The sequence below is a fragment of the Bombina bombina genome, chromosome 4 (genome assembly GCF_027579735.1).
Source record: "Bombina bombina isolate aBomBom1 chromosome 4, aBomBom1.pri, whole genome shotgun sequence".
Classification (NCBI taxonomy): Eukaryota; Metazoa; Chordata; class Amphibia; order Anura; family Bombinatoridae; genus Bombina; species Bombina bombina.
Window position 1 is genome coordinate 580,204,349 of NC_069502.1, and position 16,996 is coordinate 580,221,344.

The 16,996-nt window shown below is 38.0% G+C and overlaps 1 protein-coding gene across 1 annotated transcript; it reads right to left on the reverse strand.

Moving 5' to 3' along the window:
* Positions 1 to 734: 734 nt before the first annotated feature.
* Positions 735 to 15,038, reverse strand: LOC128656576 (cystatin). The gene is made up of 3 exons (XM_053710556.1): positions 14,740 to 15,038; positions 2,957 to 3,070; positions 735 to 996 (listed from the first exon to the last, which is right to left on the reverse strand). Exons 1-3 carry the CDS (start codon positions 14,959 to 14,961, stop codon positions 919 to 921), a joined length of 414 nt encoding a protein of 137 aa, XP_053566531.1. The 5' UTR covers positions 14,962 to 15,038; the 3' UTR covers positions 735 to 918.
* Between the last annotated feature and the right edge of the window lie 1,958 nt (positions 15,039 to 16,996).

Here is a 16,996-nt window from a genome sequence, read left to right on the forward strand (position 1 = left end):
TGGAAAAAAAAAAAAAAAAAAAAAAAAAAAGTGGAAGCTGAAAGCATTTTCCACAAATAAAGAAGTCCCTTCATACATTTGAATGTTTCTATCATGGCACTTTCCCTTTCTCTCCTTAACTACATTTAGATTTTTTTTTTTTTTTTTAAATATGTGTCTTTGTAGGTTTTGTATTACAGACCATGTATTTTACCAGGCCTCCTTTGGTGAGTTTCTAGTTTATTTATAGCCTTCTGGAGATATGGTCTCCACATCTTTACAAAATATTCCAGATGACGCCCAATGACCCTCCTATTTCTGCTACTAATACCTCTCCAAATGCAACCAAGTATTTGACTTGAGAACTGGCCGCACTCATACATTTCCAAGTCCCGCTCCTCTTTAGTTACAGTCAGCAATGTACCATTGAGACTATAATTAGCTTTTGGGTTTTTGAATCCTACATGCATATTTTTGCTCTTGGTAATATTACATTTTAGATACCATTTATTTGCACTGTCCTCCAGTTTTGTTTTTTAACCTCACTGTTAGTTTGACCAACTCCTTCTGATCAACTGTTACAAATCAAATGTAACTGAACAAAACCAAAGAAATGCAAGTCCGAGCTTTAAAACAGAGAAAAAAAATAAATAAATAAAAAAAAAAAAAGTGAGCTCACAATATTATTTAAGCCAAAAAAGGTGTATGGATTTACCACTATCAAACTGAAGTCAAAGAATAGTGGAGAAAAGCAGTTTATATATTATAGCTTTTGAATATTTGTTAAAATTTTATTTGCTGTAATGAGTGGTGTTACAGATAATACATTATTAATAGATTCAAACCATAAATGTAAAAAATAAAGCAATTAAAAAGCCTAGAATATTTTGATGATATTGCAATATTCTAAAAAGACTGAACCGTTGATTTGATGTTTCTTTAGTGGCATTCATTTTTAGACAACTTAGATATTCCCTTCCAAGGAATAATGTAAACCGTAAAAGAACAATGGATGCTCTAAAAAGAGAAAAAACAAAAAGTTAGAAGTATTATCATTATCGGAGATGTATATCCATCCAACAGATTACACAGCGCTATACATAGTTCATAACATTAGTGGGATGCATTACATACAAATACAAGTGCTATAAGGGTACGATACATTTGTAAGGGTGCATAAAAAGTGTATTTGAGTTAATTAAATTATACAAAAAGGAGAGTAATGCTTTGCTCTTGAGCACAATCCGTAGTAGATCACTTGCATACAAAGTGGCCTACAGGTTGGGTGGCTCTCAAGCTTACAATCTAAAGGAGAGGGAATGGACACAGAAGGTAAGGGAGAAAGGAAATAAGTGTGATATAAGGCAGGGTGAACTAAAAGAGTAATTAAACAGGGAACATTACAGAAACAAAAATGTGGAGTCAGTGAGCAAATGAGGTTTGCAAGATAGGTAGCATAATGTGTAAGGGTGTCAGTAAAGAAGCTATGAATGTGAGGCTGTATCTCTATACTGGATCATTAGAGACAGTTGCACCCGATTACTGGTGTTCTACATTAAAAGGGGTATGAAACCCAATTTCTTTCATGATTACAAGAATAAAATTTTACACAAGTTTCCAATTTAAAGAAAGATTTTTTGGTAGCGCCACAAATAATACAAATGTGTCAGTACATAAAATGACAGCAAAATTAAAAAAAAAAAAAAAAAAAAAAATGCAGAAAATTAAAAGCCATCCAATAAGGACCAGCAGAGTAAATTCAGTCTCTTAATAAAAAGAAGTTTCCCATTTACTAATTTGCTTCATTCTCTTGATATGCTTTGTTGAAAAGCATATCTAAATAGGCTCAGAAGCTGCTGATTGGTGGCTGCATTTAGCAGCCTTGTATTATTGGCTCACCCATGTGAATCGCTATTTCTTCAAAGGATACATAAAGAATGAAGCAAAATATATAATAGAAGTAAATTAGAAAGTTGTTTAAAATTGTATCCTCTCTGAATCACGAAAAAACATTTTGGGGTTTCATGTCCCTTTAAGGAAAGCATTTGGGTGGTAGGTGTAGGAAATACAATATTTTGATCTATTCAAATTAGATTAAAATCAATTAAAGTATATAAACCCCCCCCCCCCACTAAAAACAAAGTATTAAAAAGAAAAGTTAGTATGAGAATATGTAAGATTTATTTTTAAATAATGAATACATAAAATGTGTAAAGTTTTACATTCCAGAATGTAATGAGTGCTGCCATGTTGATATAAACATCTCAACTCTAAAGGAATATTGCTGAGGAAAGGTTAGGTTTTGTGAAAACGAGTATCACTGAAAGTACTTTGCTATGCCAAGGTACTTAAAAATAAAGTGATTTAGAAATAATGTAGCTTAAAGGGACAGTAAACATTAAAATCATGTGTGCAAAATTATGTAGCATTATCCTAGCAAAACCTTCAAAAACTCAAGATTTGAGAGTTTTAACCCCCCCCCCCCCCCCCCCCAAAAAAAAGGAATACTTACCTTCCACTCCTCGCCAGCCTCTTCCGTTTTTTTCCTCAAAAGTGCCTCACGGGTGTGCAGTGTAATCACAGTGCGTCCGACCATGGCATTGAACTAAATATAGCGCGCTGCTGCAGCTGTAAGCTGCTTTACCCAGCACAGGAGTGTACTATTTTTAGTTCAATGGCGATCTGGTACGCTGTGATTAGACTGGGGGGGGGGGGGGGGGGGGGGAGAAACAGAATCAGAAAAGGCTGATAGGAGCAGTAGGTAAGTATAGTTTTGGGGTGTTAAATCTGACATCGCTTTCATTTTTGAAGGTGTCGCTAGGATAATGTTGCATAGCTCTGCACATACAACAGAGATTTAGCTGGCTACTTGGGTGATCTACTCAAAACAGGAATTGGTAAGGACAGCAGGAATGCTTGATGTTAATCTAAAAAAAAATCCCAACCTAAATCATTTTCAACAGACAGTATACAATACCTTTGCTAAGTTTGGTTCAACGTGCAGGTTACATGTTTCAATGTTATTGGTTGGTTTAGTACACGTAGTCCTCCCGACTTCCACTTCAATAAAATAGTTAATTCCAGCAACAAGCTTGCAATAAAGGGGGGGAGAAAAAAAAGAAATCCATTTTAGAATTTGAAGAGAACAAAAAAAAAAAAAAAAAAGTTAAAGAGAATGAAGCTAATCTCATAAGAAGTAAAATTGAAAGTGGTTTAAAATTGCATGCTCTGAATCATGAAAAAAAAGGTTGTTGTTTTTGCCCCTTTAATAACCGTAACGTTGCGTTCTCAACCAGAAATAAGCAGTTTAGATCTGTTTGGTTACAGAGCAGCTACGTGCTCCACTTACCTACTGTGTCTGGGAGAAAGTGCTGCCCTTCAATGAAGAGGCCCATACAGTCCTAAGTCTGTATACCTAGGGTTAGCTAGACAATTAGCTTGCTCAGAGAATAGCCACTCGTGTTGTGTGTATGGACTAGTTCTTTTTCTACAGAAAATGTTTGTGAAGTGCAAGCACACCCTGAGTGGTCCCCATCCCATAGAACAGGCTACTGTGCTCATTCCTAAATATAGCAGATCTTGTTACGCAAACCAATCATGATGTAATACGAGTAGTGAAAGTTTGCATAGCTACAAAGTAGTGTTTGATCATTGATGCATTCCCATCATTGCATATTTAACACTTGATTTTTTTCAAGATGTTTTCAATTCAGCTCAGCGTTCCTGCTTATTGCTACTTATGTGCCCAAATCTCCAGAGACCTTCTACAAACAGAAGAGTGAAATTCATACATTAGAACAAGATTTTGTACAAGAATTAAAAAAATGTAAGTGTAGGAAAACACCAGAACATTTTACCTTTTCTTTAAAAATAGTTCACATTAAGACTGCAATAAAAAAAGAGGATTTTCTAATTAACAGAACTTAAAAAGCACCCTGCTAACTTATCAAGATTAATCCTCTAACATCTTTCCCTAATTGGCTTTAGCTAATAACTGCAGACAAATGCATTTTATACTAGCATGATTCATTAGCCTTGTTGTCTGTAGACTAAAAACAGATTGGCTCATAAGCTCCTCCAAATAAGGGAAATGGTGGGAGGAGTTTGGCTATGAAAAAAACCGGCAGTAATAAGGATGTTAATTTGTTTTAAAAAAAATGTTTAGACATGGCTTACGTCATTCTACAGCAAAACAGAAAGAAATGTCTTGTAATTACAAGGTGTTTACTTTCCCTTGTTGTCTAAAAAGTGTGTGTTTTCCCCAATCATAACAACTAGAAGTGCACATGGCAAGCTTCACAAGTAACTCTGCCACATATCTGTCCATAACTGGCTAAAAGACAATATAAAAACTGCATAACAAATCATGTTTCTTAACAAATGCCATGGCCAGCTGCATATTTTCTTGAAGAAAGTCTTGATTGCCTTCCCAAATAAGGCAAGTGCGGAGTCTGTTTTGGCTATTGGAAAAAAATTGCCACAAACAAGCTGTTAAAGGAATAGTCTAGTCAAAATTAAACTTTCATAACTCAGATAGGGCATGCAACAAACAAACTTTTCAATTTACTTTTATCATCAAATTTGCTTTGCTCTCTTGGCATTTTTTGTGGAAAGCTAAACTTTTTTTTTTTTTTTTTTTTTTTTTTTTAAACATTACAAATTCTGGAGTAGACTGTCCCTTTAACGCTCTAAAATGTTCACTTACCCAATATGTTCATTTAGTGCAGAAAAATCTCATTACAATGCGTTTACTGTCCCTTTAAGATACATGGATAGATTAAGGCTTTATAGGGTTGGGGGTGTTTTAGGTGTTGCAATTACAAAAAGTCTACTTCCCTAAGGGACAATGCCTTGATTTAACAACACACATTTTTAAAATCTGCGTTTTCCAAGCCCCTTTGGAGGCTTATTGTAGCCTTTGTTTAAAGGGAGACTGAACCCAATTATTTAATTCATGATTCAGATAGAGCATGAAATTTTAAGCAACTTTCTAATTTACTCCTATTAGCAATTTTTCTTCGTTCTCTTGCTATCTTTATTTAAAAAGCAGGAATGTATATCTTAGCAGCCAGCCCATTTTAGGTTCAGCACCATGGATAGCGCTTGCTTATTAGAGGCTTACATTTACCCACCAATAAGCAAGCATAACCCAGGTTCTTAACCAAAAATGGGCCTGCTCCAATACATCACATTCCTGCTTTTTAAATAAAGATAGCAAGAGAACGAATAAAAATTGATAATAGGAGTAAAGTAGAAAGTTGCATGTTCTATCTGAATCATGAAAGAAAGAAAAAAAAAAAAAAAAAAAAAAAGTGTCCCTTTAAACTAGTTGGTTACTGCATTATGGTCATTTTTCCACTCCATCGTTTTCTCACCTCAGGAAGTAACACTGTTTATAGCAGAGGCATGCACAGGTGCTAACAGTACAATTAGTCAGTCACAACTAAGTGCCCAGAAAGAACCGTTTAAGATTACTCATATCACTTGTCATGAAAAATTGTTTTGTTTCATCCAGAATTAGTTTGAAACTCAAATGGTCCACCATTTTTATGAGAAATGTCATTAGGGCAGCAACTTAAAGCTGAACAAAGTTTTAGTAGTAGGTAGTGCTACAAGCCAACAGCAGCACAAAAATGTGTTTCTTATCCACTTGCCTGCATATTACGATAATGGGTCATCATGCAAAATGCTGCCTTGAGTGCATAATGACCCATTCTCCTCATGATTGGGAGATCACAGCACCATATTGTCAATTCCCCTGCAGTATTGGCACTCCCAGAATTACACAGGAGTGCTGGTGATGTTCCCAAAACATGCGGCCCACAACACTAGCCACAGACTTACAAGACCCCTCATTTGATAGTATCACCTGCTCTTTCAAATGGCGGTGGTCTTAGAAAAATATAAAAACAATACATGGGGGCTAGGACATTATATATAAAATAAATAAAAAACAAGTCTGTTAGGTCTAGAGACCCCAAATGATTATTTTCTAGTAGGCAAGTCCCTCTTAAAAAATAAATAAATTATATATATATATATATATATTTTTTTTTTTTTTAAAGTGTGCTTTTAATTCTGCCTATCTATATTCTAACCCCGAAAGCCCAGTAGGGCCCCTATTTCACATGTGGCTACCCTTGATGACAGTTTAGCAAGGTGATCACAGTAACAGTGGTCACCTGGCCTGTTTCAATATTTACTAAAATCTTAAAAAAAAAAAAAAAAAAAAAAAAAAAAAAAAAACACTTTCTAACTTTGCCCCCCAAAATCTGTTACACATCTACAACCACCAAAAAACACCCATGCTAAATAGTAGGGATGCACCGATACCGATACTAGTATCGGTACCAAGTATTTGCATGAGTACTTGTACTCGTGCAAATGCACCAATACTTATACCGATACCTCCACTTCCTACCCATATGCTATCTTGTGGCGTTTTTTCAAACTGCATGTTCCCATTTCATTTTAAGCTGAAGTGGAGACTAAACTAAAAATATTTACTACTGTTCTGCCAATACAAATTGCTGTTATTTGTATTATTGTAGGAGAGATCACTGTACCTCGTTCAGACAAACCCCTGAAGTACCGGTCAGTTAATAAACTGAGATTTCCAGCTCTGGCTAAAATGGTCCAAAAATATCTTTCTGCCCCATGTAGTAGTGTGGAAAGTGAAAGACTGTTCAACTTAGAGTAAAACCTCCTTACTGATAGCAAAAACAGACTTATAGCTGAACATGCAGAGAGGCTTCTGTTCTGTTCCTTAAAAAGAACTTGCCACTAACTTTTGAAAAATTATTCTAATTGCTAAATTGCCTTTTTACTGCTAGTTCTCATCTTGCACAATGATGTTCAAAACATACTGTACTCTGAGGAACATCCATAGGTTAGCTTATATAATTGCAGGAAGAGTACTCATGGCAAAAATTAAGTTAATTCCAATGAGCACTCATCCTGCAATTATAGGACTAGATTTAAAATACATTTGATTGTTAAGCTTTATCAATGCTTTGTTCACATTTCCAACTCCATAGACTTTAGCATAGCATTGGTAAAACTTACCAGTCAAATGTAATTTAGCCCATAGTGTTGTTCCCCATGATTAAACAGTGCACTGTTCTATTTTTACTATATTGCACTTTTGGTTGGTTGTGATTTTATATTTGTTATTGTTGTTATTAATATATTTTATAGTAATATTTTTTATTTATAAACATGTTCTGTGAAGTTTATGACAAATAAACTGTTTTATTATTTCATAATGTCTTTTAAGTTACAGTCCTTCATAATTATAAAGAAGGAATCTTAACCAAGCACAATACAGACTAATTGTTTAACTGTCACATGACATAAAAAAAAAAAAAAAAAAAAAGTATCGGTAATTGGTATCGGCGAGTATTTGAAAACAAGTATCGGTACTTGTACTCGGTCTTAAAAAAATGATATCGGTGCAACCCTACTAAATAAATAGTTTCTAAATTTTGTCCTGAGTTTAGAAATACCCAATGTTTACATGTTCTTTGCAAGTTATAGGGCCATAAATACAAGTAGCACTTTGCCATTTCCAAACCACTTTTTTTTTCAAAATTAGCGCTAGTTACATTGTAACACGGATATCTTTCAGGAAACCCTGAATATCCCTTGACATGTATATATTCTTTTTTTAGAAGACATCCCAAAGTATTGATCTAGGCCCATTTTGGTATATTTCATGCCACCATTTCACCACCAAATGCGATCAAATTTAAAAAAAAAAAAAAAAAAATTGTTCACTTTTTCAAACTTTTTAGGTTACTCACTGAAATTTACAAACAGCTTGTGCAATTATGGCATAAATGGTTGTAAATTTTTCTCTGGGATCCCCTTTGTTCAGAAATAGCAGACATGGCTTTGGCGTTGCTTTTTGGTAATTAGAAGGCCGCTAAATGCCACTGCGCATCACACTTTTATTATGCCCAGCAGTGAAGGGGTTAAATTAGGGAGCATGCAGGGAGCTTTTTAGGGTAATTTTAGCTTTATTGTAGTAAACAACCCAAAGTATTGATCTAGGTCCATTTTGGTATATTTCATGCCACCATTTCACTGCCAAATGTGATCAAATAATAAAAAATAAAAAAAATATATGTTTTCCAAATTTTAGGTTTCTCACTGAAATCATTTACAAACATCTTGTGCAATTATGACACAAATGGTTGTAAATGCTTCTCTGGGATCCCCTTTGTTCAGAAATAGCAAACATATATGGCTTTGGCGTTGCTTTTTTGGTATTTAGAAGGCCGCTAAGCATCACGTGTATTATGGCTAGCAGTGAATGGGGTTAATTAGGTAGCTTGTAGGGTTAATTTTAGCTTTAGTGTAGAGATCAGCCTCCCATCTGACACATCACACCCCCTGATCCCTCCCAAATAGCTATCTTACCTCCCCCACCCCACAATTGTCCCCTCCATCTTAAGTACTGGCAGAAAGTCTGCCAGTACTAAAATAAAAAAATTAAAAAAAAAAAAAAAAAAAGGGTATTCTTTTATCTTTGCATATTTACATATGCTGCTGTGTAGGATCCCACCTTAGCCCCCCAACAACTCTCTAACCCCCCCCCTCTACCGTCTTGGGAGCCATCTTGGGTACTGGCAGCTGTCTGCCATTGCACAGTTTACAATATAAAAGATGTATTTTTTTTATTTATTTTTTTCTGTAGTGTAGCGGTTCCCACCCGCTCCCTCCCCGTGCACGCCAGCCGCCCCCCTCTCAGACTCAGAACCCATCGATGGCCGCCCACGAATGTGGACATCGATGTCCGGTACAGAGAGGGCCACAGAGTGTCTCTCTCTGCACCGGAGGGGTAAAAATGGTTATTGCAGGATGCCTCAATATCGAGGCATCACTGCAATAACCGGAAAGCAGCTGGAAGCGATCAGGATCGCTTCCAGCTGCTTTCCAGACCGACGACGCACGCCCTCAGGCGTTAACTGTATTTTTTCTGAGGACGTATGGCGTACGTCGTCGGTCATTAAGGGGTTAATAAATAAAAAAAAGTTTTGTTTTTGCTGAGGTATTCTCACATGCCTTGAAATATAATAGTATATTCTGAATATGCTGAAAAAAATAAAAAGTTGGTTCTGGTAAAACGTAAATTTCTTTGTCTAAAATATTGTTGATCCAGCAATGTCTGGATGTGTTTGTATGGAAAACACTGATTTGTGTGTCTTTTTAAATTAGATATGGAGCTGACAGGATCCGGCTGTTTGGTCTTTTGGGGAAGTTTTTGTCTAAAATGCCTGGTCCTTAAGGGGTTAAACGACAGCATTTTCAGCATTTTTCCCATCACTACATTTAAACAGGTAAATATATAAAAAAAAATGGCTTTATTTCTATCAAAACTATACATAATGCGATCAAATTAAAAAACAAAATCATAATTTTTTTTCACAATTTTAGGTTTCTCACTGAAATTATTTACAAACAGCTTGTGCAATCATGGCACAAATGGTTGTAAATGCTTCTCTGGGATCCCCTTTGTTAAGAAATAGCAGACATATATAGCTTTGGCATTGCTTTTTGGTAATTAGAAGGCAGCTAAATGGAGCTGCACACCACACTTTTATTATGCCCAGCAGTGAAGGGGTTAATAAGGTATCTTGCTGTGTTCATTTTAGCTTTAGTGTAGAGATTAGCCACCTACCTGACACATCCCACCCCCTGATCCCTCCCTGACCCCTCTCAAACAGCTCTCTTCCCTCCCCCACCTCACAATTGTCACCGCCATTTTAAGTACTGGCAGAAAGTCTGTAATAAAATAAGTCTGTATTCAAATAAAAGGCTTTTTTTGTATAAATATTCTGCAGTGTTGGATCCCCTTAGCCCCCAAACCCTGATCCCCCCCAAACAGCTCTCTAGCCCTCCCCCCCTCTACCTATTTGCCGCTATCTTAAGTACTGGCAGCAGTCTGCCAGTACCCAGTTTGCTGCAAATTAGTTACAAAAAAGTTAAAATATTTTTTCTTTCTGTAGTGTAGCTGCCCCCCCTCAATACCCTACCACCCTCCCAGGTCCATTTATGACAACAGATCCCACATAGTATCCCCCCTCATTGCCCCTACCTTCCTCAATGACGCAGGTATACATATTTTTTTCGGCTTCCCTGTAGCATGGCATAGCGGTCCCACCCACTCCCGTCTTCCAGCGATGGGCTGCCCACCCGCCTCCCTCCTTAAACTCCCACCAATGATTGGCACCACCGCTGTCCGATGTAGAGAGGGCCACAGAGTGGCCCTCTCAGCATCAGCAACTCTGCAAATCTATTTCTGCAGTGCCCCACTTGTGGGGCATGCAGAAATAGCACAATCTCACAATTTTGAGCAAGATCACGGCAGAGAGAAGCCCAGGACTGCAGCAACATACAGGGTATGTTGCTGGTCCTTAAGGGCATAACGACCAGCGTTGTAAAAGGTACGGCCCTGGTTGTTAAGGGGTTAATAGAGTTGAATCTGTAAGAATCCAGATGTTTTTATAGCATAAGATTCAGCAGTGTGTTTCTGTGGAAAAGGTGTGTGTGTGTGTGTGTGTGTCTCTAAAGACATGGATCCGGCTATTTTTCTGTATTCAAAAATAAAAAGTCAGTTCTGGTAGGATCCTGATGATTTTGTGTAAAATATTGTTATGTTTAAATTAGACATGTATCCAGTAGGATCCAGCTGTTTTTCTGTAAAACACAAAAAGCCGGTTCTAGAAGGAGCGAAATTCTTTGTGTAAAAATAGTGTTGGATCCAGAAGTGCCTGGATGCGTTTGTGGAAAACATGTAAGTTTGGGTGTACATCTAAATTAAACATTGATCTGGCAAAATCCAGCTGTTTTTCTGTAAAAAGTGTAGGTTCTGGCAGGATCAAGATAATTTTCTGTGAAATAGCTTTGGACCAAGAAGTGTCTGGATGTGATTGCGTGGTAAACACGTAGATTTGTGCATGTTGGAGTAAATTAGACATAGATCTAGCAAAGATCTGACTTTTACCCACTTCCTGCCAAAAAGACACACAGACAAAAGTTATGACCTCACCCCATATTCAAAATTTTAAAAAACAATCATTCCATTTGTTAGATCAACTTTTTTTTTTTTGTTAGAACTACTCTAAAATATTTATCTTTTTCAGGGGGGGCTAACCCGTAGCCAGCCCACCCTCAACAAAAATTTTGACAAAATGTTATTGATTATGATAGCTCCACGTTAGATCAGCCAAAAGTTTTGTTAGATCTAGTCTAATTCCTGAGATATAGCTTTTTTTAGGAGGGGGCTAGCCCCACCAACTGAAATCTGAACAAAATGTAATTGATTTTGATAGATATACGTTAGATCTATCACACAAAATGCAGTATTCACAATCCTAGTTTGTGTGCTTGGGAGGGGTGATCACAGGCTTGCGTATGTGTGATGTGCGTGCATATTAGTGGGTGTATGTGTGATGCGTTTGCATATGAGTGGGTGTGACACACTGCAAGCGGAGCCGCCTGAGGTCGCATAGCTGACATATCAGATGAAATATTTGAACTTCAGAAGCAATGCGAAGCAGCTGGTTTGCCTTGCGCCACATCCCTTGCAGTGTGTCAGCCTTAAGTGGGTGCATGTGTAATGTGCGTGCATGTGGGGTCTGCGTTAATACGAGTGTATTTCTGTAGTGCTGGATGTCACACATTGGGGGATATTTACCATCTCTGCAGGCTTCATATCCAGGTGAAATTTAACTTTGCACAAGAGTATTCTTGTGCAACGCCGTCCCCTACTGTGGTGCAAACAGTTGCACTATAGCACAGCATTTCAATCATCCTGAACAAGTGAGTGTTAAATAAGAAATGGGGGTGGGCTGCTTTGCCTTAAAATGCCTGGGCCTATTTTTGGTTCCACTCCGGCCCTGTCGATCACTCTGTCACACACACCCCCTTCACCCAGCCACACTCACCTTATCACATTAACCCACTAATCCTGTCACACTCACCTCCCCCCAACCCTGCCACACTCACCCTATCACATTAAACCAGGGGTGCTCAACCTTTGGCCCCCCAGATGTTGTGGACTATATCTCCCATGATGCTTTGCAAGAATTATGGCTGTAAGAGCATTATAGGAGATGCAGTCCATAACATCTGGAGGGCCAAATGTTTGAGCACCCCTGCATTAACCCCTCCAAACCGGTCACTCTACCCCCCCCCCCCCAACCATTCCACACTCAACCTGTCACATAAACCCCCCCAATCCGCCACACTCCCCTCCCCCTGTCATACTACCTCCTCCAACCATGCCACACTCAATCCCAACCCTGTCACACTTACCCTATCACATTAATGCCTTTAAACCTGTCACACTCTTCCACACTCACGCTGTCACATTAACTCTCCAAATCCTGTCACACTTACCTCCCCTCGCCCTGTCACACTCCCTTCTCTACCCAAGTCACATTCACCCCAACCCTGTCACACTCCCTTCTCTACCCAAGTCACATTCACCCCAACCCTGTCACACTCATATGGTGATGAATACTTAGGAAATGTTGGGAGACATGTAATATGTCCAAAGAGGGACACTATGGTTTTGGGGAGAGTGGCTGAAGGTCATTGCTGAATGTCTCTTGGTCTTGTGCAGAGTTATAATAACGCCCCCCACAGGCCAAATGTACCCAGTGCGTGCAGGAGCACTGACAGGTCTGTGCATAGGCGTGCTCTCCTGCATGCAACCACTGGGGACAGAATTATTGTGCAGCGACACCGGAGGACTCATGGGCTGTGTGCAGCATGAGAAATAGAAACATTTTTTTTAAAAGGCTTGTGAATCTGGCCACAGCAGCTGACACCCTACCGGGTAATCTCTCAGTATGTCAGTCTGACCCTGGTTTAGCCTTTTTTATGGAAATGCATGCTAAATGATAGAAAGGGAAATCTATAGAAAGTGAAAAATTAAAATATTTAAAAAGGTTTTAATTTTAAAATGCTCATTTCTTTAAAGAAACAGATTTGTATGCTTGTTTTTTTCTTTACTCTTGGCTCATAAAACAGCATATAAAGATTAAAGAGACACGCCTAGATAAAATAAATAACCATTCATTTAAAAAAAATTAAACTATTTGAATTTAAATTCTGCAATAATAATTATAATCATGGACTAGACCCCCCCAATGTGTCCCTATTTTTTTTATTATTATTATTTTATCCAATGGGACTCAACCTAACCTGATCTAACACATATCTATCAAACTCAGATTGTGAATACCGCCTCTTGTGTTATAGATCTAACGGAAAAAAACCTGTTGATTTAACATATATCTATCAAAATCAAAAAATTTGATCCAGATTTCAGTTGAGGGGGGCTAACCAGTGATCACCCCTCCCCCGCACACAAAATAGGATTGTGAATACCACCCCTTGCATGATAGATCCAACGTATATCTATCAAAATCAATAAAAGTTTGTCCAGATTTCATTTGAGGGGGGGGGCTAGCCCCCCTCATTAAAAATGCAATCTCTCAGTAATTAGACTAGATAAAACAAAACTTTTGGCTAATCAAACCCGATCTAACCTAGAGCTATCATAATAACATTTTGGTTGAGGGGGACTGGCTATGGGTTAGACCCCCCTGAAAAAGATTGTTAATATTTCATATTTTAGAGTAGATCTAACGAGAAAAAAAAAAAAACAGTTGATCTAACAAATGGAATGATCGTTTGTTAAAATTTTGAATATGGGGCGGGCTAACCAGGGTGAGGTAAGGTTATGGGCACATGGATTTCACTCTAATAGCCATAATAAAAAATAATAATCAGAAGCCAGTATGAGCTACTTGACCCCTAGATTATAAATAACACCAAAACAAAATACAAAAAAATAAAAATATAGTGAAGATCTATAAATACAATAAAGACACAACATGTAAGGCAGGCTTGGAAAAAGGATTACAGGAAAAGGGGGTAAGATCCATATCATGATGCCTTTTTGCTCATGTGTTAGTGTACATGCGTTAAGCGTATATATAGTATCAGTTTATGTTTAACAGCGTTTTTCAACCAGTGTGCCGTGAGAGATCCTCAGGTGTGCCGCGGCAGTCTGACAACAGTGTGACTTTTTTAATTTTGCTTTTTACTCCCAGTACAGGGGTGTCCCTCTTTCAAATTTTGAAGGGAGGTATGTGACAGGTTCATCAGGCAGACAGGCTGGCACCATTTACAGCCATGACATATTGACATTCATTCACAGACAATCATGATTTTTTGTGAATGAATGTCAATAGGTCACGTATAGTTTGTAGGAGGCATGGCATCACAGCACAATAAATACAGTGTGTATATATATATATATATACACACGGTTGAAAATCACTGATGTATAGCATTGTTTATGCAAGTTTAAACTACTAAACACTAAGCTGATGTAAAACGCCAGACCCGTTACTTATTTCAACACACAAGTAATTTAAATTTACTACATTTAGCGTGTTTTTCATTTTACACCAGTGATATCGTCATGATGTATATACAGAGATTTCCTCTGAGGCTTTGAGCTTGTTGTTTACTGAAGCACAACAGAGAGGAGACACTGGCAGAGTGCTCCTAACTGAATACTGGTGCGCAGCGAGACAAAGGAGAGGAACTTCTGAGACATCAACTTATAATGATAATCCTAAACATTTGGCTTTGGGGGTAAACAACAACTCTATTTAACTGTAACACCCATGAGCTTACTAATCGTTTACATAACACTTTGTGTTTTTATTTGCATACCTGCTTCTCCACAGATACCACTCTGGTCGCCTTGCTGACATACATATCATTGCTGCCTTTGTTAAACTCTCTCATAGCGAATGTCAGCGCCTCTTGAACATCATCGTCATCCGCATTTGCTTTCATCGGTGCTCCGACCGCCTTACCCCTGCGTGCGGTATTAGCAGTAGCTGCTGAAAAAGCAGCGCATACCAGCACCAATACAAACAGCTTACAATACATTCTGACTACTACTGAATTGTGTACGCAGCAGCTGCATATATATGGGGTGGTGACTAGATCCCATCCTTCTAAAAGACCAGCTGACAACAGTCACGTGACTGCAGTCATCATCACACGGTACAGTGACTGAGTCAGAGTTGAGGCTGCATAAGGGCTAGAGAGAGACTCAAACCAATAGGAGTTTGTTTTTCTTCTGTAGCTCTCAGCATGACCTTTGTATGTGTTTTTTATGAGATAAGCTGGGATCCTTATTAGAGGCTGATTTTTGATTTATAACAGATAATTGTAGTTTTTCATATGCATGTGGGAGTGAAAGATTCAGGGGTTGTAATTAGTGGCATTCACCTACAATTATTAAGATACATATTTTACATTTTTATTTAAAATGAAAACATCGGAATTAGGGTTGATGAGCTTATATTGTCACTATAAAACAACTACCTTTTGTGTATTGATGCGGTTGATCATTATTATTCAGTATTCTTTGTGTGCTTGAAATATTACAGAAAGGGATTACTGGGTAAGGTACTAATAGCTGTTCTGTGTTAAGTTGATGGGAAAGTCTTCTGTTTTATAAGCATGAAGAGGGCGTTAATGTAGATTTCATGGATTAATAAGGATGACATTTTTTAGGGTGGAAGGGCAGTAATTACATTTGCTGTAATATTTTTTTTCCTCTGATTTATTTTCCATTCATAGCATTTATAGGTAATCTCTTATTTTAGCGTATTTTATTAGATGCATCTGCCCAATTCCAGACATCCCAACTCTCCCTGAAGTTCAGGGAGTCTCCCTGATTGTAATAGCGGCTCCCTGATGCCAGCAAATGGAATGCAATCTCCCTGAAACTCCAAGTACCATCATCCAATGTGGCCCAAATCGGAAAAGTGTTTCTTTAAGGAATGCCTTTAGTTGCTGGGACGTTATAGAACCCTCAAAGCATCAGTAACCAGAAAGCCCCCACTGATTTTAATAAAATAAAACACAAATACTACTTTATTTACTGCACGTAATTAAATTTCGTATTCTATAATATTTAAGCATTCAACAAGCGCACGATCACTGGAAAATAGGTTTGTTGTATGTGGTTGTGCAATAAGGCTACTTTTTTTTTAATGTGACTTTAGTGGGAAGCTACTTTAATGATAAGTCTCTATCTTATTTAGGGTTTCAAGGTGTCCAATATATAACTGGGAGGGGGGGTGGCAGCGCAGTAGCAGGAGAAGCCACCTCCCTGAAATGAGTTTTTGCAGGTTGGGATGTCTGCAATTCAGTATTTTAACGTATGCATTTACACAACATCCACTATTTTGTACAAAACATTTCTGCATCTGTAACTGTATTCAGCTAAATAATGGAATAGCAATTTATGACCATTAAATCAATCAATCTCTGTCTGCACCGCTGTATCTCTCTCCTAACCCCCCCCCCACTTCATGATCTAAAGTAGGTGTGATGAGAGTGGGAAGTGACGTCACCAGATGGGGGCGTGGTTTTTAGGGGATTGATTGTCTATGTCGCAGTTACCAAGTTAGATGTGTTGTACAAGCTGTATACTTCTATGCTCTGCAATAAAATAGCGTTGTACCTTCTATGCTGTGTCCTGCATCTCATGACATGGTGTCAGAAGTACTTCCCTGCCCTTCTGTTTCCTGATTAATGACGATGTTGAAGTTTACCCCACCTGAGCCTTTTAATTTCTCTCAGCCTACAGCTTGGCCCACATGGCGTCAGCAGTGGCGGCTGGTGACTTTTGAGGATGGGGGAGCACTAGCCCCGCCCCTCAGATGGCTCCGCCCATTTTAATGTGTGTGTGTATGTATATATATCTATATATAACTTATATTATCAAATGTGCTTCATTCTCGTTGTATCCTTTATTGAAAGAGCATCAATATCCCACTGAGCGCTAGTTGAACATATTGGGTGAGCCAATGACATGAGGCATATATGTTCAGGCACTAAACATAAGTTAATTCCCAGTAGTGCATTGCTGCTTTTGAGCCTACCTAGGTATCCTTTTTTACAACAGATA

Excerpts from the sequence above, each read along its gene's own strand:
- LOC128656576 (XM_053710556.1), bottom strand. The coding sequence starts at position 14,961 with ATGTATTGTAAGCTGTTTGTATTGGTGCTGGTATGCGCTGCTTTTTCA. Across the intron at positions 3,071-14,739 it reads TGGTATCTGTGGAGAAGCAG|CTTGTTGCTGGAATTAACTA; the intron begins GTATGCAAATAA and ends CTTTATTGCAAG. Across the intron at positions 997-2,956 it reads TTGAACCAAACTTAGCAAAG|AGCATCCATTGTTCTTTTAC; the intron begins GTATTGTATACT and ends TTCTCTTTTTAG.